General features: G+C 40.1%; 1 protein-coding gene across 4 annotated transcripts; it reads left to right on the plus strand.

The window, feature by feature from the left end:
- Positions 1 to 949: 949 nt before the first annotated feature.
- On the plus strand, positions 950 to 23,204 carry cdca2 (cell division cycle associated 2). Of its 4 annotated transcripts, XR_007040700.1 has the most exons (15): positions 950 to 1,277; positions 1,694 to 1,877; positions 6,034 to 6,170; positions 7,077 to 7,239; positions 7,609 to 7,760; positions 13,162 to 13,291; positions 13,661 to 13,977; positions 14,177 to 14,228; positions 14,332 to 14,406; positions 15,087 to 15,214; positions 16,030 to 16,086; positions 16,314 to 16,385; positions 19,494 to 19,656; positions 19,831 to 21,807; positions 22,389 to 23,204. XR_007040700.1 is itself a non-coding variant. In XM_047382152.1 (14 exons), exons 2-14 carry the CDS (start codon positions 1,694 to 1,696, stop codon positions 20,697 to 20,699), a joined length of 2,499 nt encoding a protein of 832 aa, XP_047238108.1. In that variant the 5' UTR covers positions 950 to 1,277; the 3' UTR covers positions 20,700 to 23,204. The 4 variants fall into 4 exon arrangements, 3 of the variants coding, with proteins under 3 accessions (XP_047238108.1, XP_047238110.1, XP_047238111.1); XM_047382152.1 differs by having other exon boundaries at positions 19,831 to 23,204; XM_047382154.1 differs by having other exon boundaries at positions 13,664 to 13,977; positions 19,831 to 23,204.
- Positions 23,205 to 25,575: the final 2,371 nt, after the last annotated feature.

A 25,575-nucleotide genomic window follows, 5' to 3' on the forward strand; every position in this document is an offset into this window, starting at 1 on the left:
CTTTATAAACTTAGACTTATGAATGTAATGTATGTAACCATTATGAGAACTGAATTCACTAGCAGGCTGTTCATCTTATAAAGTACAATGCCATATAAAACATCCCTCTGAAATAAACGATTAACAGCAATGTTTTTTTGTTTTTTTTTTTGTTTTTTTTTTAAACAAGTTGACTTCAGAATTTAAAAGAATTCGCATTTGTAAAATATGTGATTTGTGGTTTCTAAATTAGAGTTACAAAATGCACAGATAGTTTCAAAGTTGAAACTAAGTATGAGGAGTTCGCTAGACGGATAAATATTGTTAATTAGTGTAAAATGGATTTCTTTCGACTTTGGCAATATCGGGTATTTTAAATAATCTGTTCTTAACTTTTTGCTCTTAATGGGATCCATTTCTTTAAATTCCTGTACTCTACGATATATAATTGAAATGAAGGATAACTTCATTCGCGAAGAGCAAGAATGGTTTAGAGATAGGATTGATAACACAGAATAACAGTTTTGGATGACAGAAAAAATGTCTCTTCAAGCTAAAGTCATTGTAGGAAAGCAAGTGTCCATTTGAATCCGGTAAATCCATAAGATTCTGCTGATCACTGGCTTTCTGGGTTTTAATCTATGACGTTTACTTTTCGGTATAAAATCAGGGAAGGTGCAGTTACAACCGCCAGCAGAGAGAGCTCTAGAGTTAATGTAACTAAGTTCTTCGCATCCGTGAAAAGGTTGTTTTTTTTATTATTCAAGATCGGAACAACATAATAATTGTATTTACTTATTTTCAAACACACATTTCAGGTGAAAGTCCTTATTTGACTCAATATGACAGAATGAAGGCAAAAGTTGCCTTAAGCGTAGTATTTTTTTTTACTTTCTGTTTATCATATGATATGATCACATGGCTGATAACTCTTCATTTCTATTGGTTAGTTTGTATTTTGACGAGTTCCGGTCCTTTTGAAGCCGTTAAACAAATGCAAAATAGTTCCTCAGAATTTTTGTAATCTGTATTCTTAGGTGTGGTCTTATTTCAGAACTTTAATTATGTGACCTGACGATGTAGTGAAACGTCATATGTCTGGTTTTCAGCGTCTGTTTAAGAGGTTTATTAGCTGTTCCGCGGAGGGATTTATCAGCTGGGCCTAACTGAACCCTGGAGGGTGATTTGAATCCCTCGCTCCTACAGTCATTTTTTAGGGATCATTTTTGGTTTTATTCGAACGTATTCAAAAATACTTTTAGGGCATTTTTACACATGTTTTAACGTTAACGCACAAGGTAAGAGTTTGACTTGCTGTCGGTGAGTTGTTTTCACAAACTGTTAGCCAACGTGTTGAAGTTACAGTCAGAACTAGATAGCACTAGCTAATAGCTGTTATACTGTAGTTATTTTCAGCTAGTTGATACATCGCTACAGACAAACACCTTGCTGTAACTTCTACATTTTCAGTAAAGTGTATTAATACATCCTGTCTGCAGTCTGTTCTTTTGTTTAGCTTTAATGTTTCTGATGTGTATATATATATATATATATATATATATATATATATATATTGTTTTACTGTGGAGCGATGCAGTGTGGAAATATAAGTGAATCTATTTTGCTTAAAACTATTGTGTCCAATGCGCTCTAGAAGAAGGCATTGTCTCCACATCCCTTTTACATTTCCTGCACCAACGTTTTGTCAACACAGATGTCTACAGACCAGGCGATCAACATGACCCCAATGGGAGATCAGGAGAGCATGTCCCGTTCAGAGGAAGATGTTCCTGCTGTTCTAAATGAAACCTCAGCTCCGTTAAACTTTTCTGAGCTCACGTCACATCAGTTTGGCATCTCCGTGGAGAGTTTTATTCCATCCTCTTCAGGCTGTAAGGGTAAGTAGTCGGAGCTGTTAGGAAAAACTTTCCTTACATTGATGGACAGTTGTGTCATATGAGCTAAACCATCTCGTTTCCTCTCATCAGAATTGGCAGGGACTTGCTAACAACATCTCTTTGCGTATAATTGGTTGTCGGAAACCTAATTCCAGCACTCAGCTACACATCAGCCACCTCGGTTAAAAATGTGTCATTCAGTGAACGGTTCAGATTTGACAAAGAAAAGCACATCACACTTCCAGCTCAGAGCAGCAACACCACCCTCCATAAACGTATTGCTACTCATCATACTTTAGTTGAGACGTTTGTACACGTTTGCTTCACCAGCAGAGCCTGATCAGTAGGTATAAACTGGATCGCAGTAGTATTTCTGTTCCTTACAAAAACAAAGTTCGGTGTATTTTATGTGATAAAATACCAACAAAACACAAAACGAATAAAACTGTAAAGTTGAATGAAATGATACACAGTTTTAACTCTGAACCTCCTACAAAAAATAATCAAGTGCAAGTTCTTAAACAATGTCCCAAGCTTTGAACATCTCACCAAAATGAAGCTTTGTAGCCTACTTGCAAAACGATGTCTGTGGAGAAAAGCACTGCAGATAACCCTGAAAACACCATTACCTTGGTGGGACATGGAGGTGGCTGAATTATGATGTGGGGAGGCTTTTCCTCAGCATGGACAGGGAAGATGGATGGAAAAAATACAGAGCAGTACTCTCGGAAAACATGAAAAGTCCAGTGAGACAATTATCCTGAGCATTCAATCAGTGCAACAATTAATAATGTGTTAGTTAGAATGATAAAAAGTTAAGACCCTGAGAATCTGTGGCAAAATTTGAATAATGATGTTCCCAGCTGCTCTCCATTCAGTCTGACTGAACTTATTTTGCAAAAAATGGTCAAGAGTTTCAGGTTTAATTACAGCAAAAGGGGCTTCAACACAATATTCTCTGTAGACTGAATACACATTATGCAGGCCACACTTTTTAGATTTCTATTTACATTAAACTTAAAAACCATATATCCCTTATCTTCAACTTTGCATTTATACAGTGCTTTGATTTGCATTGTCATGTAAAATCCCAGTTAGTTTATGGTTCTAGTATGACAAAATGTGCAAAGGTTCAAGAAGAATTCACTTCAAACCTGCAGCACACAGCGTTGTATGCTGCACAATCTGACTCTCTGCTCGCAGATATGGATCGCTGTACCAGGACGGACCCACCCTTCATTATGTTGTAGCATTTCTACAAATGTAATCTGGGGGTGAGGGGGTTGACTGGATGGGCTAAACAGTTTTTTTATACAGCATGCAATCATAAATGCATTGTGGCACTGAGATTGAGATCAAAGAAGGATCATGTTTCATCATTAATCATAACCAGTTGGATAAACTCCAAACAAGCAAATTCAAAAATACTTTATTCATCCCAAAGGGAAATGAAATGTTGCTGTAGCTCATTATGAAGGTTTCTTCAAAGAGCCGTTGTAGATGCTGATGGCTGTGGGCAGGAAAGATCTCATGTAGCGCTCCATCTTACAACAGATCTGAAGAAGCCTTTGTCTGAAGACACTGTTGTTGTAGGACAGTCTGATGAAGAGGATGCTCAGGGTTCTCCATAATGTTCTTCATTTTATGAAGAATCCGTCTTTCAACAATGATCTCCAGAGGTTCCAGAGGAGTCCCCAGAACAGTGCCAGCCTTTTTTATCAGCTTGTTGAGCTTTTTTAAGTCTCTGACTCTGATGCTACTTCCCCAGCAGATGATGGAAGAAGAGATCACACTCTCCACAACAGACTTATAGAAGATATGCAGCATCTTGCTGCAAACACCAAAGGACCTAAGCTTCCTCAAGAAGTACAGGTCCTTCTCAAAATATTAGCATATTGTGATAAAGTTCATTATTTTCCATAATGTCATGATGAAAATTTAACATTCATATATTTTAGATTCATTGCACACTAACTGAAATATTTCAGGTCTTTTATTGTCTTAATACGGATGATTTTGGCATACAGCTCATGAAAACCCAAAATTCCTATCTCACATAATTAGCATATCATTAAAAGGGTCTCTAAACGAGCTATGAACCTAATCATCTGAATCAACAAGTTAACTCTAAACACCTGCAAAAGATTCCAGAGGCCTTTAAAACTCCCAGCCTGGTTCATCACTCAAAACCCCAATCATGGGTAAGACTGCCGACCTGACTGCTGTCCAGAAGGCCACTATTGACACCCTCAAGCAAGAGGGTAAGACACAGAAAGACATTTCTGAACGAATAGGCTGTTCCCAGAGTGCTGTATCAAGGCACCTCAGTGGGAAGTCTGTGGGAAGGAAAAAGTGTGGCAGAAAACGCTGCACAACGAGAAGAGGTGACCGGACCCTGAGGAAGATTGTGGAGAAGGGCCGATTCCAGACCTTGGGGGACCTGCGGAAGCAGTGGACTGAGTCTGGAGTAGAAACATCCAGAGCCACCGTGCACAGGCGTGTGCAGGAAATGGGCTACAGGTGCCGCATTCCCCAGGTCAAGCCACTTTTGAACCAGAAACAGCGGCAGAAGCGCCTGACCTGGGCTACAGAGAAGCAGCACTGGACTGTTGCTCAGTGGTCCAAAGTACTTTTTTCGGATGAAAGCAAATTCTGCATGTCATTCGGAAATCAAGGTGCCAGAATCTGGAGGAAGACTGGGGAGAAGGAAATGCCAAAATGCCAGAAGTCCAGTGTCAAGTACCCACAGTCAGTGATGGTCTGGGGTGCCGTGTCAGCTGCTGGTGTTGGTGGTCCACTGTGTTTTATCAAGGGCAGGGTCAATGCAGCTAGCTATCAGGAGATTTTGGAGCACTTCATGCTTCCATCTGCTGAAAAGCTTTATGGAGATGAAGATTTCATTTTTCAGCACGACGTGGCACCTGCTCACAGTGCCAAAACCACTGGTAAATGGTTTACTGACCATGGTATCACTGTGCTCAATTGGCCTGCCAACTCTCCTTACCTGAACCCCATAGAGAATCTGTGGGATATTGTGAAGAGAACGTTGAGAGACTCAAGACCCAACACTCTGGATGAGCTAAAGGCCGCTATCGAAGCATCCTGGGCCTCCATAAGACCTCAGCAGTGCCACAGGCTGATTGCCTCCATGCCACGCCGCATTGAAGCAGTCATTTCTGCAAAAGGATTCCCGACCAAGTATTGAGTGCATAACTGTACATGATTATTTGAAGGTTGACGTTTTTTGTATTAAAAACACTTTTCTTTTATTGGTTGGATGAAATATGCTAATTTTGTGAGATAGGAATTTTGGGTTTTCATGAGCTGTATGCCACAATCATCCATATTTGTTTTAGTCACATTCAAAATGAGATGATTGTTTCCACACCATGCCACAAAGCGGTCCACCACCTTCCTGTACTCAGCTTCTTGTCAATCTCTGATCCACCCCACGACTGCAGAATCATCCGAGTATTTCTGCAGATGACAGGAGTCTTTCTTGTACTGGAAGTCTGAGGTGTACAGAGTGAAAAGGAATGGTGAGAGTACAGTCCCCTGTGGTTCTCCTGTGCTGCTGACTACCTGGTTAAACTCACAACCCTTCAGTCTCACAAACTATGGTCTGTTTGTCAGGAAGTCTTTGATCCAGGAGATTGTTGAGGCCTCCAACTGAGTCTTCTGGAGTTTCTGACAAAGCAAATCGTTGGATTGCATTAAATGCACTGGAGAAATCAAAGAACATGATCCTCACAGTGCTGCTGGCTTTGACCAGATGACAGTGGGTTTGTTGAAGCAGGTGTATGATGGCATCTTCAACTCCAGCGATAAGCAAACTGAAGGGGGTCCTGATGGATGTATGTATATTGGATGTATTCAAAAATGGAGCTGCCGATTATCAAATATGTGTCCGTTTGTTGTTGTGGAACACTGATCTGCTGTATTTTTGACCACAACATGCACCAGAGATTTTATTAGGACCTCAGGAAATTGTCTCAAGTTATGAAAAGCCGCTATGTCCCCCTTAAACAATCTTGTAGGAATGAATGATGCACTAATGCATACAAGTATGCATCATGATGATTAAAAGAGAAGTAATTTTTACATTTGATACCAGTCAAGAATTATTGAAGCCGCATTCTGCTCTTTCCTCCTTTAGATAAGTCTCGTCTTGCGCAGATAAAGGCTAGGCGGAGATCCAGCGTTGGTGTCCGCGGCTCCCCGGAGACAAATTCCCTCATCTGTTTCAGGGCACAGCAGAGGAAGAAGACTCGACCAGCTTCACACACCCCAGAGGTAGGTTAGACGCTTCACGGGTTGCAAATGTTACAAACTGACCCAGTGATGAGATGGCTGGACCTTGGTGATCAATTTGTTTCTGTATTAATCAGTTGTTCATCTGTGCAGGGACAGGTGTCTGGTATTAAATACAGCACACAGCAGCATTCATAGCACAGGCTGCAGGTTGTATATATTTTTTTTGTTACCATGGTGATATGTGAAGTCCCAACCAGTTTTGGCCCCACTTAGTTCTGAGTTTCTGTCTAAGGCTCGGCTAAGGAGCAACCAGTGCGTCTGTATGTTATCCTGAGAGACACAGAATTAGTTTGGTTTTTTTTATCATACTAAAATGTTTGATAGAATAATTTTGATTAAAACTTGAATTAGAAACTTTTAATCACTTTCTGTTCCAGCTCCAACATAACTGAAGATGGCTTTTTACTAGCCAATCAGGGACGAGGGGTGGGGCCTGCTCTGATGCGCTAATGATTAAGGAGAGGTTTGCATTTTAAGCATTTAACTGCTGGACTGTAAGTGTTTTGAAACATATTTGATACATGGTAGAAAGAAGAAGTAAATTATGCTGAAGAAGTGGTTAAAAAACTTGATGTCAATGTTAGGGAGTTTTTTCTGCTCTGAAAGCTGCCAGTTCTCCAGTCTGCATGGGGTGAGTCACAAAATGAAGTGAGCAATTTTTCTAATTTTCCGTAACCTTTGTTACTCTATTGCTGCTATCTCTGAGGAAATGAAATAGTTGGAGTGGCTCTCTTTAGGCAGAGCATGCGCTCCAGGTTTGTGTGTGGAAACAGTGTGTGATAGATGTGCTCTCTCAGTAATACCACTCCGGTAATTTCAGAAGTTTATGAGCTGCCAGGCTGCATCACTGAGTAGATGTTTATTTTTTGCCGTCTCAATCCTCAGCTTGTCAGAAGTAGCCCCTTCTCTCCCCGGGTCGCCTTCACACTGAGGCAGAAGATGGCCTCCTTCCAGAGCCTGATGGATGTTGTGGACAGTGACTGTGATCCGGTGCCAGTGCAGGACAGCGACACTGGAGGATGCATCTTGACGCCAGATTATCTGTCTGGTGAGGCAGCTGTATCACTACAGGATTAATAGTTTCATTTCTCCATGGAGATCAATGCCAGAAAAGATTTCGTTCTAATGTCTGGACGCACAGTTTAAAAGCTATATATATATATATATATATATGTGTGTGTGTGTGTGTGTATATATATATAAAAAAGCTTATTACATCGCATAGTATAAGCCTCAGCCTGCCATTTACGTCCAGACATTTCTCCTGAGCTTCGTCACTTTTGTAAATGGGCCACTTGAGGTTATTAAAGTTATTTATTTTTTGTTTTTTATGGTTTTTGAGATGTTCTTATTTGTTTTTGTCTGTTGTCATGTAATTCATCTCTTTTTTTTTTACATTCATTTCTTAACTTTTCAGATGAGATCAGCTCTAGCGAAGGGAAAGAGAACAACCCACCAGCTACACCCACACCCAGCAAAAAGAGGTGCCTAGGCCCCCTGGAAGGCTGCAGTGTGAAGATTAGAGAGGGGAATATCTCTATCCCTCACTGTAGTTTGAAGGAACAGGAGGTATGTATTTCTTCACACACACTTTCAAACCTGCTGTTTGCTTACATCAAACTAGATCATGTTTAAATAAAAGCTACCAGTTCAAAATAAGAAAACCAATCCTTATGCTTATCAGACTGTTTGCCAGAGTTACTATTCTGTCATCAAATAGAAAAGCCTGGTTTAAAAAAATCCATTTGAATTTGTTCTGTCTATGGTTTTGTACAAAATGGAAAGCAAGCACATTTTAAAATCACTGACAATTTTTTGAGACATTTGTATTTAGGTGCTGTTTCTGTCTTGATATGCTTACATTTCCTCTCAACAGTTTTTAATTTTAAACATTCAGACAGATTACCTTTACATTATTGTTTTTATTTTTCATGCTTTGTGTTGTGAAATCAGCCAATCGGCCTTTGAATGGTACCCTTTCTGAACTCCATGGACTTTTAGCCTTTTGGAAACAAATGTGTTTGTGCAGGTTGAATGCCTAGAGTCCTTCACTCTGCGTGGTGTGATTTAATGTCGTCCCAGGTCTGACCAAGTTGTCAGAATTCTGGCAGTCAAATCAGCCGAAGTGCAGTTAGGTAAAAGGATAAGTGAGACACTTTAGTGAACTCTGTATTTAAAGTCCTTCCTGCACAGGCTTAGAAAGCACACCTGTGTATCAGAAAGAAGCCATTTGGAAGAAAACATTTATTAAAATATGATTTAGCTACAGCTACACGGCAGGTGTGACTACAGAGACCTTTTTACTGCTACTCTGCCTTAGAGCTGAGCTTAATAGAATAAGATCAAGTGATGCCTTCCTATAAAGTGCTCAAACGTGAAGTCACCAAGGGAACTAGAAAGAGTGCTCCATATTTAGAAATATTGCCGTGTCAGCTCTATGACTGAGTGGTTTTTCCCTCTCCTGCCTTCCTGTTCCTACTTTGATCTAAGATGAAAAGCTCCAAGTGCTCTCATCATTTCTGTGGCCACTTCGGGGGTGAATGTTGAGCTACCACTCATACCAGCTCAGTGTGTCCTGGTCAGGACTGCATCTGTATTCAGGTCTCCAGACTGTAGGTTTTTGATGGCGGTTTCACTATGACAGGCTCACATTTACAACTTGTGTACTGTTCTCCTACAGCCAGTAGTAGGAGTTGAGAAGCTAAAGAACATCATCTTTCATGGATGAATGTCTTTATGAGGGTCAGAGAACTAGCTGCTCCCATCGGTTCAAAGATAAACCTCTTATGATTCAACAGATTCACTGATGAACCTTTGGTGTCTGTCAGGGGCCTTTTAATAGGCCAGAATCAGCTAACCAACGTTGGTCTGAATCTGTTTCATTTTTTATCAATCTTTCCGTTTAGTAGCTTATACTTAAAGCATTCTTTTATTCAGACTTTTAAGTTTAAGTCAATTCATCTGATTAATCACAATTTATGAATTCTTGAAATAATCCTCAACTAATTTAGTAATTGAATAATCATTAACTGGATTACAGACTCCAAACCATGCCATTTGCTGAAAGAACAACCCACTCGCAGAGCAGTAATTAAGCCAAACTTGTACAAAAAATATATACTTAAAATATATTTTGCATTTAAGATGAAAAAGCCTTTGTAAATATGTTGTATCCAGAACTCCTCAAGTGGCATAGTATTACCTTCATCTGGTTCAAATTCTGGAAAACAAATCTCTTATTAAGCACCTTTTGCTATATGATTAATAATGTCAGTCAGTCATTTTCTACCGCTTATTCCATAGTGGGTCGCGGGGGAGCTGGTGCCTATCTCCAGCAGTCTATGGGCGAGAGGCAGGATACACCCTGGACAGGTCGCCAGTCCATCACAGGGCAACACACAAACAACCAAGCACACACTCATTCATACACCTAAGGTCAATTTAGAGTTACCAATTAACCTAACAGGCATGTCTTTGGACTGTGGGAGGAAGCTGGAGTACCTGGTGAGAACCCACGCATGCACAGGGAGAACATGCAAACTCCATGCAGAAAGACCCCGGGCCGGGAATCGAACCCGGGACCTTCTTGCTGCAAGGCAACAGTGCTACCAACTGTGCCACCGTGCAGCCCAATATTAATATCGATTAATAATGTATTAATCGAAAAAATAGTGGACAGCTTAATTAATTAGCAAAATAATTGTTAGTTGCAGCCCTATAAACAACCAAATGTGAAGGGCAGCTACCTTTGGCTTAGCTGATCTTATCTTACACCAGAGTATTAAAAGCATTTGGCAGCCAGAGAGGAAAACCAGTGTTCCCAAGTTCTCTGAGAAATAGATCATTTGGAAAAGGGGGAAAAATAAAAGTTGTTCTCTTTTAGTATAGACACTACATTGCAAAGACAATTTATTTGCAGCCATCTTCCAACTGAGAGTATATTTAAGAGATACACATAAATTTAAGAAATGACTCTGCTATGATAGAAACATAAGTGCTTATAGATTTCAGTCTTTGCTGCATAAGGCACATTTCTAAGTGGCAAGCACAGTTGAAATACTAATGACCCCCTTGTTAAATAACAAATAATCGGAGTCTTTGGATAGCTGAGTTCAGTTTCCACATTCAGCCCCGACTGCTGCCAGACCCGTAAAAATAAAACCTTACTTAAATCAAACCTGTCTGACAACATGAAGTAGGCTAAAGAATCCAAAAAAATCAACACACCATTCCCTGATCTAAAGAAATGAAAGAGCTGCTGAGAAACAAAGTCGGTGACATCTATCACTCTGGAAGGTGGGTTTTTCAGTCCATAACTGGGGCTGGTGTTAGAGGGCAGCTCATAAGTAGTTTTGTAAAGGGAGCGTTTGCCTTTCCTTCACCCGAGAGCCGAGTCAGAACCACATCGTTACATTATTGTAAATGTCTCCTTCAATCAATTTAAACACTGGCAATTATACTAATATTTATTGCAGTATCCCTGCAAATAGATGCTCTAAATTCACCATCTTAATTTATTAACATTGTTTTAAGCTAGGCAGCGGTGCTAGCGAATGCTTCCCATTCCTAATCAGCTCATCTCATCTGCACCAGCAGCTGGAAAACTGGTATTAAGCACAGTCTTTAATTTAAGATTCAGATCCAAAGCCTGGTGACAGTAAAACAGCAACAGTGTTGAAGAGCTCAGACTGATATAAAGTTTATGGTTCAGGAGAAAATAATCACATGTGAACACCGCTGTAGATTTAAAATACTTAATTGTCCCCAAGGGGTAATTTATTTACAGCAGACTCCACAAGTCAACACACACGCACAATATTGACATTAAACCATCATCACAGGATAATATCTGAACTCCAAGCAGCACAACTATCAGAAATTATTTAAAAACCTAACAGCTAAGCGAATAAAAGACCTCAAGTATCAGTTAGATCTTGCCTTATGGGCGTATGTAAACCTTCTTGACGGTTGGAGCCTGAACTTGGTGTGCAAAGGATGCTGAGGGTCATTGAGAATTGATGTTGCCCTGAAGACCAGATTAAGGTCTCTCAAGTCAGCACTAACAATCTTAGCACAGACACTAACTACACCTAATAACCTCTTTTTGTTTGCCAAGCTGTCGTTACCAAACCAGCACACCTTTCCAAAAGTTAACCGATTCAATAAAGGGAAAATAAAACATTTTAAAAAAAATATTGATCCCCATGAAATCCATACAGTTTCCTTAGAAAAATAACCTCTGGTTGGCTTTCTGACAGAGGACGTCTGCATTTGCCTCAAAATGTAGCTAATTATCCAGGCCAGTGCAATGGGATAAGAACGCTGTCAAAAACAATGTGTCTGTAAAGACGGAAATGTGTGCATATTAGTCAATAGTTGTGCATAAGTAAAATCCAAAAGAGGTATTGTATATTTTCTCTATAAGAATACAAAATAAAATGTTACAGCTTCAAGAAATTACAAACACAAAGTTCAAGTTTACACTTGTGGTTTATTCTTTATGAATACAATATGCTATAACAGTTTGTGAATACAATTTCTTTTCTTTGAGAATACAAATTTACATCAGCGACTTGGCGTCACGTGATCTCAGGCTGGTTAGTGGAGCATAGTTAGTCAATTCGGGTTGCGCATGCGCTGTCACACTCCTCACCGCCAGTAAATATAGTGCCGGGATTGGATGACGGAAAAAAGTAATGGGAGATAATTCAGTCTAAAAGAATTATTAGGAACAGAGGGGAGATAGGAGGGATATCAAGAGTATTATAATTATTATAAATAAAGCATTGTTCTTATTTTCATGAAATACAAAACTAAAACATAGAATGTAGTGGGTGGAGTCATACAATGATGTACAGTAGGTGGCGGTATGCACCTCTAAATTTGTTGCGTACCGCCAGCAGAATAAGAAGAAGCACTAGCGCCAAGATGTTGGACCCCAAATAACAACAACTGTACCATCAATGAGTGTTGGTATAATTGTAGGCCGATTCCTACGGAAATCAATCAACATCTCTTTTGTTTTGGAAACATTTAGATGCAAGTATGAATTGTTACACCATTGAATAAATTCATCTAAAACTGGGCCATGGCCCGCCTCCTTGTCCTGCAAAAGGCAAACAATTACAGAGTCGTCTGCAAATTTAATGATGAACCTTCACTCTATTTGGCTCTGACACTTATTAGTGTAGAACATGAATAGCAAGGGTGATAACACACAACCCTGAGGAGAACCAGTGGAGCACATTAGTACCCTTGTTCTCTGAGACCTCCTCGTCAGAAAACCCACCAGCCAACAGATGGTGCCAAAGTTAAGTAGTGAAAGATCAGCCAGTCTCCTGGCCAAGATGTGGGGCTGCATGCAATTGAAGGCTGAAGATAAATCAAAAAGCATAGTTGTGCATATGTTTACGTGCCCTCTAAATGTCTAACAACATAATTCAGTAGTGTAGCAGCAGCATCATCCACCCCCTTCCATGCCTGATGTAAAGAAAGGAGTATTTAACTGTGGACGGGTGATTTCAGTATAAACAGCAGGAAGATAAGAGACAAGCGGCTTCTGTTATAATCTGCCATTTTGTTCTTGTTGAAGCACTTTTTTTCTGTTTTATATCGGACCCTTTAAGAACGTAACAAAAAATTGTTTTAAGCAAGATGTTTAGATTGGTACTGTCCCCGATGAGCCCACCCCTTGCTCCTGGATTAGCCAGTATCCTCAAATGAAAAAGGGTTCGTTTTGGGTAGCAATCACGTTAGTTTTCACACAGGCCCAGTTTGGTCCCAATCTTTTTTTTTTTTTTTTCTATTAATAAATTAAATCGTCATGTGAAAACTGAGTTTCTTCTTCTGAAACAGGCTCAGAGACAGCAGCAACATAATGTACTTCCACGAACCTTTCCAGCATCTCTCAACATGTCCTTTTAATGACAACACAGCTTCACTGAGTATCCCACACATTCCCTCCTAACAGGATGTTCTCTGTAAACACCAAAGCCCGAGCCGACCACCCTCTGATGACCCTTCAGCTGTTTCACCGGCCCAGCAGCCCCATCTCTTCCACATCCTGTCTCTCCCTTCTCTGCTGGAGATGAAACCCACAGGTAAACACACGTGGTTCTGAAGATCCTCCCTGGGGGAAGCTGGACTTTGATCTTGGTTTAGTTTAGCGTTTGAGCTTTAATGCACAGGCTGTTGCTTTATAAGTGTAGCCCAGTCTGCAGGGCTCCATTGTTTTGTACCATGCACAAACTGAGAATGTTAAACTGCAGGTAAGTTTATTTTTAAGCTTATTTTTAAACTGCAAAACTGGAAGCTATAAAGTAGTAAGAAGATGATTCTTTTTTTGGTATCCAGGGTTTCTACACAGTGATAGTGGACATGGAGCAGCAAACTCATCATTTCTAATATTCTTATAAATAAATAATTGCTTAAGTTTCGCTGCAGTGCATAATAGCAAGTTTTTGTTGCAGTAGATGTGGACAAGACGCCTGTAGTGAGGAAAAAGAAGCAGGTGCGCTTCGGGGGTCCTTTATCTCCAGAGTTCTTTGATAAGAACTTGCCCCCCAGCACTCCATTACAGAAGGGGGGCACCCCGGCACGAACCGCCACTCCTGGTGGGGGCTCAGAACTGCGCTCGGTGCTGAAAACACCTCAGAGGAGCGAACCAGACGCACGGCACCATCGACCGGAGCCTCTCAGCCCCACTGGGTTTGGGGCCTCCCCCACATTCACAATACCTGCCAAACGCAGAGGGTCACATGAGAGAGGTGACAGTGAGGATGGAAAGGTAGACTACAGAAAATAAAGTTTTCTGATTGACGGTGTTTATGTTTGATGCTGTTATGCTATTAAAAATATGTGTAGCATGCTGTATTAAAGCTATGTAAAAATAAAAATGTTATTTAAAACATTTTATAGTTTAAACTCTTATATAGAGTGTAAATGGTCCATTAAGACTAAACAAATATTTAATTTTTTCCTCTTAGACTGTTTTCCCATCGTTGGAGCAGATTGACCCGGCTGTGTCGAGCGATGGAGGTTGATTATAACGTTTTTCTGCCGCTGCTGGTCAATAAGTTATTGTTTGTAGTAGATTATAATCCTACTCTCTGTGATCACTGCTGTTTCTTTACATTTTTAGAGTGTGCTTTTGATGCCCAGCCATTAAATTTAAACATGGCTTTCCTTGAGGAGTCTCTCTCTCAGAATCTCAGAGGTAAACTGCTTTTCATACTTTCCACATTTTCATCATAGCCATGATAACTAAAGAACAGCCCCATCCCATCACACAGGAACAGGATGATTTGACACTGTTGTTCAAATTGTTCCTCTTCAGGGTGGCTGCATGAAATAACAGATCATTATTTATTATTTTATCCAGTTTGAAGTGTGACTAGCACACTTTCTTTCCTTGAGATAATCCTGTTTGATGCTTTCTCTTTGCTACCTTACCTAGAACTGGGAAATCCAGTTGTTTGTTTCAGACTTACGGTGTATATTGAGCGTTTTCTCAGCCTTTTAAGCTTCCACCTTTTCTTATGTCAAAAATCGTTTTATGGTGTTATTTTATTTAAATATTTATTTTAAGCACTGTGTTAACATATTACCTCCAAACTTGCTGCACAAAGACCCAGTGGAATGTTTTGATTTGTTACATATAAAAGTATTTTATGTATTTTGTGCATAACTGTTGTCCTGCTGCTGTTCTTATAAAAAATAAAGGTATTAGCAGTTAGATGTTCTGGGAAACATCTATGGTCACCCTGTTTTTATAATGGTCTATGTTGTTTAGGTTATTTTTATTATTAACTGTATCTGTATTTAAAGCTTGCTATTTCAGTTGATTTGCCTCTTTTTTCTTTTCTTTTCTTTTTTTTTGCCTCTTGCCTTTAAAAGCCGACACGGAACCAAACAAAACGTCTCAGACGGAAGTCATGGATGGCCGTGAATTCGTGGCCGAGGAGAAACAGCCTGAAGGCGATGCTGAAAGTCGGACCCAGTCCAAACGCAGAAGAATAATGAAGGTCTGAGTCGGTTAAAATCTGATGAGATCCTAATTAAATGTCCTGATCAAGTATTTATTAAAAAAATATATAAGTCTGGCTGGACTCATTGTGTTCATCTGATTATTGGAATTGTAAAAGGTTTCAGTGAGGGGTACCAAGAAATACCCAAATGTGTTGCAAATTCATTAAATTGCTGCCTGGTGCATCTGAGTTTCTACTTTGAAACAGCTGCACCCCACTGACATGTTAGCATGTTGGATGTTAGCATCCAAACTAAAGAGGCTCCAGTCAGTCAGCCTCAGAGCAGAATCTGCCACTTTTCCCTCCATCAGCCCTCATCGATTAGAGAAAATATGGAAAGATTTGACTTTTTTTTAATTAAATATACCAACAAGTGAATTAAACTAATCAACCAACTTTATTTACACTTTCATTTGAAGTATATTAAAATCTGTTAAAGATTATGGATAAAAGCTTTGATGCAGAAATGAGGATGACGTCTTCATTCCTTCATGTTCTGTTGTACACACCGTGTTATTCTGGTGCACATTTGATGTTTTTTGTGTATTGTAGTCTTTAGTGAAGACAGAGTGGAATCAACAGGTCAGAAGAACATTCTTATCTGTCAGGAAGGGCGTGATCAGTGCATCTCTAAGAAATCTATTTGTAGCCCTTGATTATTGCGGAGTAACATAAAACCATTAAAATGTTTTCCTTTATTTGCTCTCTGGAGAAATTGCATCCTGTTACAGTTGCTTTATTTCCTTTTTAAAAATCCCATGTCTTGAAGCATAGTTTAACTTGTCTATATATCTGAATTTGTTTCTCCACAGAAAAAAGAGGAGCGTGAAAATGAGCATCGAGCACGGCCCGGCCAGCGAAAGAGAAAGGTCTTCTTTTACCACAAACTGTTTCTGCTTGGTCTAACTTTCCTGTTGCCAGAGAAGAACATCTTTTTAATAATTCATGGGTCATAACCTGCTCGCATCTAATTTACTGTTAATATCTCTGGATCTGAACTTCATCATGCACTAAAAACTCCTATTAGTATGTGGAAGATTGTGGCAGAAACACAGTCCATATGATGTATCCTCAGGCCAACTGTCTGTTCTTCCAGCAACCAGAGGACAGCGAACCAGTGAAGAGGTCGATGCGAACCGCTGCCAAGTCGGCCTGCAGGAAGATGAAGGTGGGTCGGCTGTGTCTGCTTGTTACATTTTGCTTCACTGAGAATTCTGCACACGCCACCCTGGAGGCCAGTTATAGACTTAATGTGTGCACAATCTCACTCCAACTTACTTTGCTGAAGTTTGGGAAACATTTGGAATGTGTGTATCTTTATATAGCCCACTATTTCACCCACCTGAAGGCATCCAATCCTGCATGGATCACTCAGCTACACTATTGCTTTGGAAATTGTGGGAGTTACATTCACATTCACTTATAAAGTTGTACACGAGCTGACAAGCTACCCTACTTTCAGGTGTACTGCAGCTGCAGAATTAGTATTTTGAAACTACGTTCACACTGAACTGTAGAACCAGAACATGTTATATCTAAACGGATCAGTCAGCATAACTCATAAGCTTTCGTTTTGACCTTTGACTCCAGACGGATTCTGGTGGAAAGAGTTGAATTAGTGTTTGCTAAGAACTAAAACCATTTTAACACATTTTATTGTTCTGTCACACACAACCTCTACTTCTCACTTACCGCCTACCTTATCCATTAGTTTCATCACTAGCTTACTTGCACAATACATTTGTAAACAGGTTGCCATATCTACCCTGGTAATATGCCTCAGGACCCATCCAAGAATGTTTGTGTGGAGAAACATCTTTTAAGAGATATCATTCACTAAAACTACTGACTATATCTGAGAGGGAAAATGACTGTACGTTATTTAGTAGAGCAAAACCATTTTTTACATTTTCCAAGTCATTAGATTTTACAACCTGGTTGCATTTATAAACAGACTCAGTGCAGGGATCTAAGCATTTTATTTATGGCAGAATAGTTGAGCGCATCTAATACATTCTGCTTTTAAGTATTTTCATATTCTTTTCCATTTTCCAGCAAATTCGCTTGTTTATTCATATCCTCTGTCAGACCAATGAAAAAACATACTAGAAACCCACAATGTCAAGAGCCAGACACATGCAAGTCTTGCCATGGGATGACTCTTATCCCGGCAAACAACATGGTCAAAAAAAAGAAGAATCCTGAAATCTTCTCTCAGTTGATTCATAATCTGAAAACCTCCTTTATCCTGCTGGCTCAGTGTGAGTGCTGCTGTGGCTTCTATTACAGGAGCATGATTCTGCATGTAATTAATCATTTTTTTTTTTTTTTTTTTTTACGTGGAATCTAACTGCTTTTCAAAGTAGAATATATACCTCTAATCAGCTACAGAACAGAACGTTTGGACAAATATAAATTGATACATTTCGTAGTCCCTGCAGCTACGTAGAAGAAATGGTGATATCCTTCAATACTTTCTTTCCACATTAAAGTTTTTGTTCAGAAGCCGGGCCTAGATTGCTTATGATTAATGGCTAATGTACATTGAAACGTCTATGCTTTAAGCTTTGGGCCATAAAAAAATGTAGTCATTTAAACACAGAACCGGATTCTCCACTGTTTTTTACTATTTCTATGTGGCTCTAGTGTTTGTTTGGTTTGATCCTGGCCTCTCTTTAAAAACCAGCATAGACTAGAAGAATTAGGTTGTATTCAGAAAAAGGTAAAACTGTTATTGATCAGCTATGTTGCTCTCATCTAATTGGCCCGATATTTGGTGTCCTGGTGGCTGCTGACTGTTAACAGGTTGCTTCACTTCCAGATAGAGGAACTGCTACCTTGGTCAGACATCTCTGCCTTTTCAGCTAATGTTTACTGATTGTCATTTGAATTTGATGAAAGCAATTAATAATTATATTGCTGTTATTAAAAAAAAAAACCCAGATTGAAAACATGCCCCCTGCTCCCAAGACGACATTCCAGCTCTGTAAATGATAAACCTCAGGTCGGTGGGAATGTAATATGTCAATATAATCACTCTTTGCTGGTAAACTGAGAGAGGGTGGAGCTTTGGCTTTGTTTTTGTTGCTACAGTAAATTTAAAAATCATCCTAAATGTGTAAAAGTATGTTTGTATTTGTTCAAAATGATTTAAATGTGGTCTCCTTGACTCCGTTTACTGTAATCAAATCCCTTAGTAACAAATGTTGAATTAATTTAGCTCTTTAATGCATGAATCATGAAGGCCTCACTCAGGAAGTGTGTCCAGTCAACTTGTTGGCATGACGACTAAACTTGTATGGACTAATTACTACATATTGAAGGAGACCTATAAAGTAGCGTAAACAAATTGATGTGCAATTAAGATGGCCACATATTTTTACCATTCTCTAAAAGTGTTTGGTGTATTAAAATGACTGAACATTGTTTCTAGCTCTGTGTACATGCTCCTGCCTCATCCTACATACAGCTCTTTGCTCTTCATTTTTTACAGCAGCAAGTTGCTCTTTGAACCTTCTGTCTTAAGAAATAAATAACAGTGCATGTTTTAGCAGATTTTCCATTTTTTTTCATGGAATCGTTGCATTCATTTCCACAAAAGAATGACAATAAAAGTACCAGTAATATTTCTGTCTAGTTTTTTTGTTATTATGTTAGAAACCATGTGCCTTTTTTTTTTTTTTTTACATTTTCTACAAATACCAAGAAGAAAATGTATATGCTATCTTTTGCAAAGGTTTAGGTTTTTCGGTATTTTAAACTCTAAAAATCAAAATAAAACAGTGGTTCTTTAAAAAAAAAAAAAACGACAACAAATTTCCTATAGTAGATATTTATCAAAAAATTCTAAGTTTCCCAAAGGTCATGTAACATTTGCAGCTTTAAATGGGTTTCATTTCGCTGGACTGAGAAATGCAGAACTTTGCTTTAGACACTTCCTAATCCCTCCATTAAACTTTTTATGTTGTTTTTTATTTTTATTTTATATATATTTAACAATGAATATTGGATATTTCTGAGAACTTCAATAATTCTGGCTGAATGTATGTACTTGCAAAATTTGTATGGAGTAACATACACTGGTTTGCCAGTAGGTGGCAGTGTATGGAGTCTCAGATTGGAGTCCATTCAAGAAAACATCTTGAAAGGGCTAAAGGTGTAAACATAGTTTTGCTTCACACCACAGGTGTATGTTTGTTAGCAGACAAAAAAAAATGAATAAACACACCCAGCTAGATGAACCTTTTTTTTTTTTTCCCCTGACACTGTTGTACAGGTGGCCTCTACAGCGGCACGCTGCTGGAATAAGGGTGTAGATCGCTCTCTGTATGGTTCACGTACGTACGCCTCCAAGAACCCCACTCTGAGTCCCATCACAGAGAGGCTGTCCTTCACCAGTCAGTTTATAGCCGTCCAGCAGACTCCTGAGAGCTCCACAGGTAAAATCTCATTTTCAAGGCTGTATAGATTATTAGTTAGAATTACTGATTTTATTTGTGTATTTTTGGTTAGGAGAAAACAGAGAAATCTTTTTTTTTTTTTTTTTTTTTTGACTGTCCTAAAAGTTATATTTGTTATATTTGTCCTTTTTTTTTTTTTGCCCCCTTTAACAGCCACACATCACGGGTCTGTCATCAACCTCGAGACGGCAAACGCTGCTGTACATAGTGAGCATTGTGCCGAGGCGAAAGCCGTGGAAAACTTGTCACATAATTCTGTCACACTTCCCACCTGTAGTCCAGGGCAGCGCAGCAGGCAGCCACAGTCAACAGTCAGAAGAGGACAGAAGAAGAGCATGGTCAGAGTTGCTGACTGTGAGGAGCTTCATGAGGAACTCCCAGAGAAGCACTTTGAAGTTCAATCCTCTCTGAGCCTTGAGGTTTCACAGGGAACCCTGTCAATGCACACCAAGACTGAACAGTGTGAAACTGACCCTGAGGAACCTTCTGTCCAGATTTCTGCTGATATTCCCTGCACTGACTCAAGCAAATTGGAATATGATGCCAGTCTGTGTGCATCCACCTCCAGCTGCACTACTTTAGGTGAAGAATCTAACAGCACAGAACCACCACAAAATCAAGTCAAACGGGGCAGAAGGAGCTCAGTGCTGCTGGAGCCTCTACCTGCAGAGGAGCACCAACCCTGCTGTGAGATGACTGGAAACGGAGCGGAGGAGCAAGCCGATACCCAGTCAAGCTCTGACCATCAGGAGGATGTAGGGGAACCCAATGTGGATCTTGCCCCTTGGCAGGCAGATTTTAATTTTGAGGATGTGTTCAAACATACTGCCACTAGAGGGCAGCGCTCAGTTCGCCGCAGTTTGAGAAACCAGGCAAACTATGAGCACCGCAGCATCAGCGCTGGACTCGCCTGGGTGCCTCACACCTCTCCTGACTCAGTGAAAGAGACTCGCAGAAGGACCCGCCAAAGACGGCTCAGTGCTTCTCTGTCTGTCCAACCTCCTCTGCCCGAGGAGACGTAAGACTCCTTAATGAATGAACTGAGAGCAAAGGAAGAGAACTTATCATTTCTACATGCCCAAGTTGTTTCTCTAAGTTGAATAGATTTTTCTAAAGAGACCGATTGTTGTACATTAGCTAAAAAACATTGATGACTTTGTTCCTTGAGAATTATTTGAGTTGAGTCCAGTTTCCCTCAAGTAACTGAATCAGTCAGTCAATACACTGAGAGCCCAATGATCCCCGCTGACCACCTCCTAATCAATATCACCCACTCAGCCGGTAATCACAATGCATCTTCAGCCCCCCACTCTGGAGTCACTGGATCAAGCATCTTTAAGTCAATACCCACTCCTGTGGATAGATAAAGACAGCTTTACTGCTTTATACTCATAAACAGCTGCTGTTTGGTGGGATCTGGGTTAGTTCTGTTGACTCTGATTTTATTTTTTAGCCTTTTTTACAGCTATAGACTGAATGTTTTATTTGTGTTCAAATGTGAAACAGCTCCTTTCTTGGCTTTCTTTCTGAGTGAACTTAACAAGATTAGGATTTATGTCGATGGACTTCATGAAAAACATTACAACGGCTCCTCTCTCCAGTGTAACCATTGCTCCAGCTGTGTGGTCATTTCAGTTCAAGTAAAGCAGTTTTTCCCCTCACACAAGCCTTGGACCTCCTGCTCTTTAACTCAACAAACTGCTGAGTAAATTACCGTTTGGATTTCCATTTTTAAATCAGCCAAATGGCTCGAAACGTATTGACCCGTAACCTTGCCGTCCACCGGTTATAGATTCAGATCAGCTGCTCTCTGCTTTCCCAATCCATCTAGCTGAGAAGAACAGAGGAAGCAGTAACAAATTGAGTTTCAAATTCAGTTCACATCGGAAAATTGGCTTCCCCGTATGATGCATGACTGTAATCTATCCATCACTGGGTAATTGAGTACCTCCCTTTACATCAAGTCAGTCACTTGGCTGAAGGACGCTGGTGGTTTCTGGCTCCACAGTGTGTGTGTGCGCGCCAAGGTTTCTTCTGTACACCCACTGGAAGACGGATGGACCGAATCGAGCTGTGTTGTAGGGGTGTGTGGATGCAGTGTAGGCACACTGCCATCTTGTGGAAACTTTGGTGAGTCGCACGTCAGCGCATCTTGTCTATCAATTTAAACTATAAAATGTGGACTAAAGAGGTCACAGGTGCCTATAGTTAGGTGCTAGATCTATTTAAATTCATGTGGAATATTTTTCCCTCATAGTAACTTTAAACCTTTAATTTTTGTTGACTTTATGTGTGAGTTTTGATTGTGGTTCCCTCAATTAACCACACATTGGTCATTTTTACCTTTTTAAATTGGAGTTTAAAGAAGCTTTTCTAGTGTTTGGTCCACAACCAAACTGCTGCACCTTTATACAAGTGGGTGTTGGGTGTGTTTTCTCTCTGAGAGCGCGGGAGACTGTGTGTGTTTGTGTGGAAGCAGTGTGAAGCCCCTCTCCCTGGCAGACAGGCATAGTGAAGACGGCTTAACACAAGAACAATGGGGTCCTTTGACCAGAACGACGCCCCCAAGACATGTGGCCTCCTGTCACCTTGGCAACCCCCCATGGGATGGAGATTGGGGTGACAGCTGGAGGGGAGGGGAGGACTTACAAAAATGGAGTCTATTTCTTTCCACTGAATCTCTCTTGCTCTCTTTCTACCTCCTCTCCTAGTCTTCCTGGACACCGGGCCCTCGAGAATGTGGGTTACATCTCACTTTACAACTTCATGGGATTGACCTCAGGGGCTCGCCTTGCCACCTAACTAGCTCAGGCAGAAATAAAAAAATAAAAGCCAACCATAAATCAGCTCTTTGTAGGCTTTCATCAGTGTCAGGAATAAGAGAGCATTGATCTCATTGACAAATTTGGGGCTGAGCCACAACATTTTACACACTGTACGCTCGATTTTCCGCCTCATTTTAAGCACAAGTTACATGTTCCTCTAGATTTAGAGACCTGTTTCAATCTGTTAATTAGTTCGTGAATGGTATTAAGTTGTCCTGCTGCCTCGGCCCTTCCTCTGCTCATTGTTGTGAGCCTCTATTATTGATGCTCAAAGGCGCGATCTTTAAGCTCAACGCCGCTCTCCTATGGAGTGTAAGACAGCTGCAGGAGGGCAACGAAACAAAGGCAGCGCAACAACAGGAGACCCTCCAGCTCCTCTCTTCTTTTTGCTGTCACAGTGCTGCTCTGTGTGCGTACAGCTATGACTGGTTCAGACCTGCTGCAGACAGCGGCTGCTGCAGCGCAGAACTCAGGCAGCCAGGAGGACAATTTTCATGACTTTTTTATGTTTACCCAACAACTACACAGTTCACTGGGGGTGGCTGGTAAATCTTAGACTGTGGAGCTGGTGGTCTTTATACAGCCCCTTCCAAATGTTATCACAACCCTTGAACCAAATTTTTACCTATCACAACTACAAATTGCAGTGTATTTTAAGTGGTGCCTCAACATCGGTTTTTACAAATAAAACTTTTAAAGTGTGTTTTGCCTTTCATTTACCCTGCAGCCGTTTACTCTCATACTTTTAAATACAATTTGATTTAACCATTTGCTTTCAGAAGACCCATAATTAGTTACTAGCTTTCACCTGTGTGTAATGTCTCAGAATACGTCCAGCTGTTGTGCAAAAGTCTTGGGTTTGATAGAGAAAATGAGTTAATTAACAGCATCATGAAGACTAAGGAACATAGCAGACAGATCAGGGAGAAAGTTGTGGAGATCTTGTGTAAACGGTGCCAAAAAGCACTGTTTAACCCATCATCTGATAATGGAAACGGTATGACACACTTGCTCTGGAGGAGCTGCAGTGAACAATGGCTCAGGTGGGACAATCTGTTGACAGAGCAGCCCTAAACCCAGCTGTTGTGAATCGTTCAATCTTTTAACCAGACTTTTAATTTAAACCTCAATTGTTTGTTCCCACCTATCCTTGCAGGGTCATAGGGTAGCTGCTGCCCATCTCCACCTGTCATTGGGCAAGAGCTGGGGCACACTCCATGCAGATTGCCAGTCCATCACCAGGCAGCAGAGACACAATGCAAACAACCATGCACACACACACTCATACCTAAGGGTAAATTAGAGAGACCAATTAACCTAACAGTCATGTTTTTAGACTGAAAGAAAGCAGGAGTACCCAGAGAAAACCAACACGTGCAGGAAGAACATGTAAACTCCATGGAGAAAGACCCCATGCCAGGATTCAAATCCAGGACGTTCTTTCTGCAAGGTAACAGTGCTACCATTTAAATATTTTTTGGAAACAAATGAAAGATTCAAACATCTTAAAGTAGCAATCTAAAATTGTTTAAAAGACTGAGGCCTCCAAAACAAGGCCTCCATAAGCAAATCTCCAGTCTGCTTTACCTTATCGCATGAAACCTCCACCCAGACTGGATATTAAAATACTTCTGTATGAGAGAAAACACCAAAACACAGTTTAGCCTCATTACCCGGTGTTTGTTCTGAACATAAGGTAAAAACAGTGTTGTGTGGAAAAGGATAGAGTAGCATACGTGAACAAATCTCCACCTGGACTTGTCTGAACTACCAGACCAGGAGGAGCAGCACCTGTCTGAGCATTGCCTCTTACAGAGAAAATCTTCACATCACTGTACAGATTTACTCCCTTCAGTGTTGCACGAGAATGCTGATCTGTGGAAAAAAAAACTACAGAAAAGCTCTTCTCATGCAATTTCTGAATATAAAATGTTAAAAATCTTGTCACTATACATATATTGATACATATGTTTACTTGATTTAATGTTCAGGTAAACCTTGGATTACCATAATGAAATGTCTAAATGTCCAATTAAAATCCAGCTAGTTTCAGTTTCACAGCCTGTCCTAATGTCTTCCTTTCTTTTTTCCCTTTTTGTTGACCTGTTTCTTTTCTGTCTGTTTTTTAACGCTTACGAATCCACCTGAGCCTGCCTCTGCCCCTAGGCTTACATGGAAGCAGGAATGATGGAAAGTGCTACACGGCAGCCATACTTTGTCAAAAATGAGGAGACAGTCCAGAATTTTGTACATGTTAACCTTAGATTGATGTTGGCCTTCAGAACGTTGTTTGCAGCATTTTTGTTTCTGATAACTAATCAAACAGAAGAAGATTGAAGAAGTTCCAAATATGTGTCTCAGAATAGTTTTTCAAAGTTCTGATGCTGTGCTGGGAAAACGTTTCCTTCGGATATTATTTTTCCCAAAGTTCCTTAAGCTGTTTCATGGCGATGTGTTAGTCCTGGAGCAGCAGAGCTGAAAAAACGTCGTCAGCATCAGATTTCCAGAGTACGAGGTGGAGTCTGCTGTTTCAACTTCTCTCTAAAAGGTCCCAAAAGACTTTAAGATCAGCCTGAAGGGTCTTCAGCCCAGCTGCTCCTCTTCCTGAAAAGATGGTTCAAGGGTTTGGTTTTACCCTAAATTGACCTGTGTGTTGTTTATTAGTTTATTATAAGTAAAATGTAATGTTTAAAATAGGTTTTTAATTTGTTACATATATTTATTATCTATAATTTGTTTTATGATTAAACGCAATCTAACACCAGAGGCAACCACAGTGTCTACCATGTATTCATACAACTTCCATTATGTCACATTGGAATCCAGAATGTCAGGGTAGTTTTTGGTGATGTTTTATAATAGACCAACACAAAATAGTGCATAATTTGGAAGTGGATGAAAAATGGCAAATGGTTTTCAAAATATGTTACAAATAAGAATCTGAAAAGTCTGGTTCCTTCAGTCAATACTTCGTAGAACCACATTTTGCTGCTGTTACAGCTGCTGGTTTACCGGGATTCGTTTCCACCAGCTTACACATCTAGAGATGGAAACGTTTGGCATAATGTTTGAT

Source organism: Girardinichthys multiradiatus, chromosome 12, assembly GCF_021462225.1.
Source record: "Girardinichthys multiradiatus isolate DD_20200921_A chromosome 12, DD_fGirMul_XY1, whole genome shotgun sequence".
Taxonomy (NCBI): Eukaryota; Metazoa; Chordata; class Actinopteri; order Cyprinodontiformes; family Goodeidae; genus Girardinichthys; species Girardinichthys multiradiatus.

Bases quoted from the DNA above. Each gene is read 5' to 3' on its own strand.
- cdca2 (XM_047382152.1), top strand. From the start codon at position 1,694: ATGTCTACAGACCAGGCGATCAACATGACCCCAATGGGAGATCAGGAG. The intron at 1,878-6,033 runs GTAAGTAGTCGG...TTCCTCCTTTAG, and splicing joins ATCCTCTTCAGGCTGTAAGG to ATAAGTCTCGTCTTGCGCAG. The intron at 13,292-13,660 runs GTAAACACACGT...TTTTTGTTGCAG, and splicing joins GCTGGAGATGAAACCCACAG to TAGATGTGGACAAGACGCCT.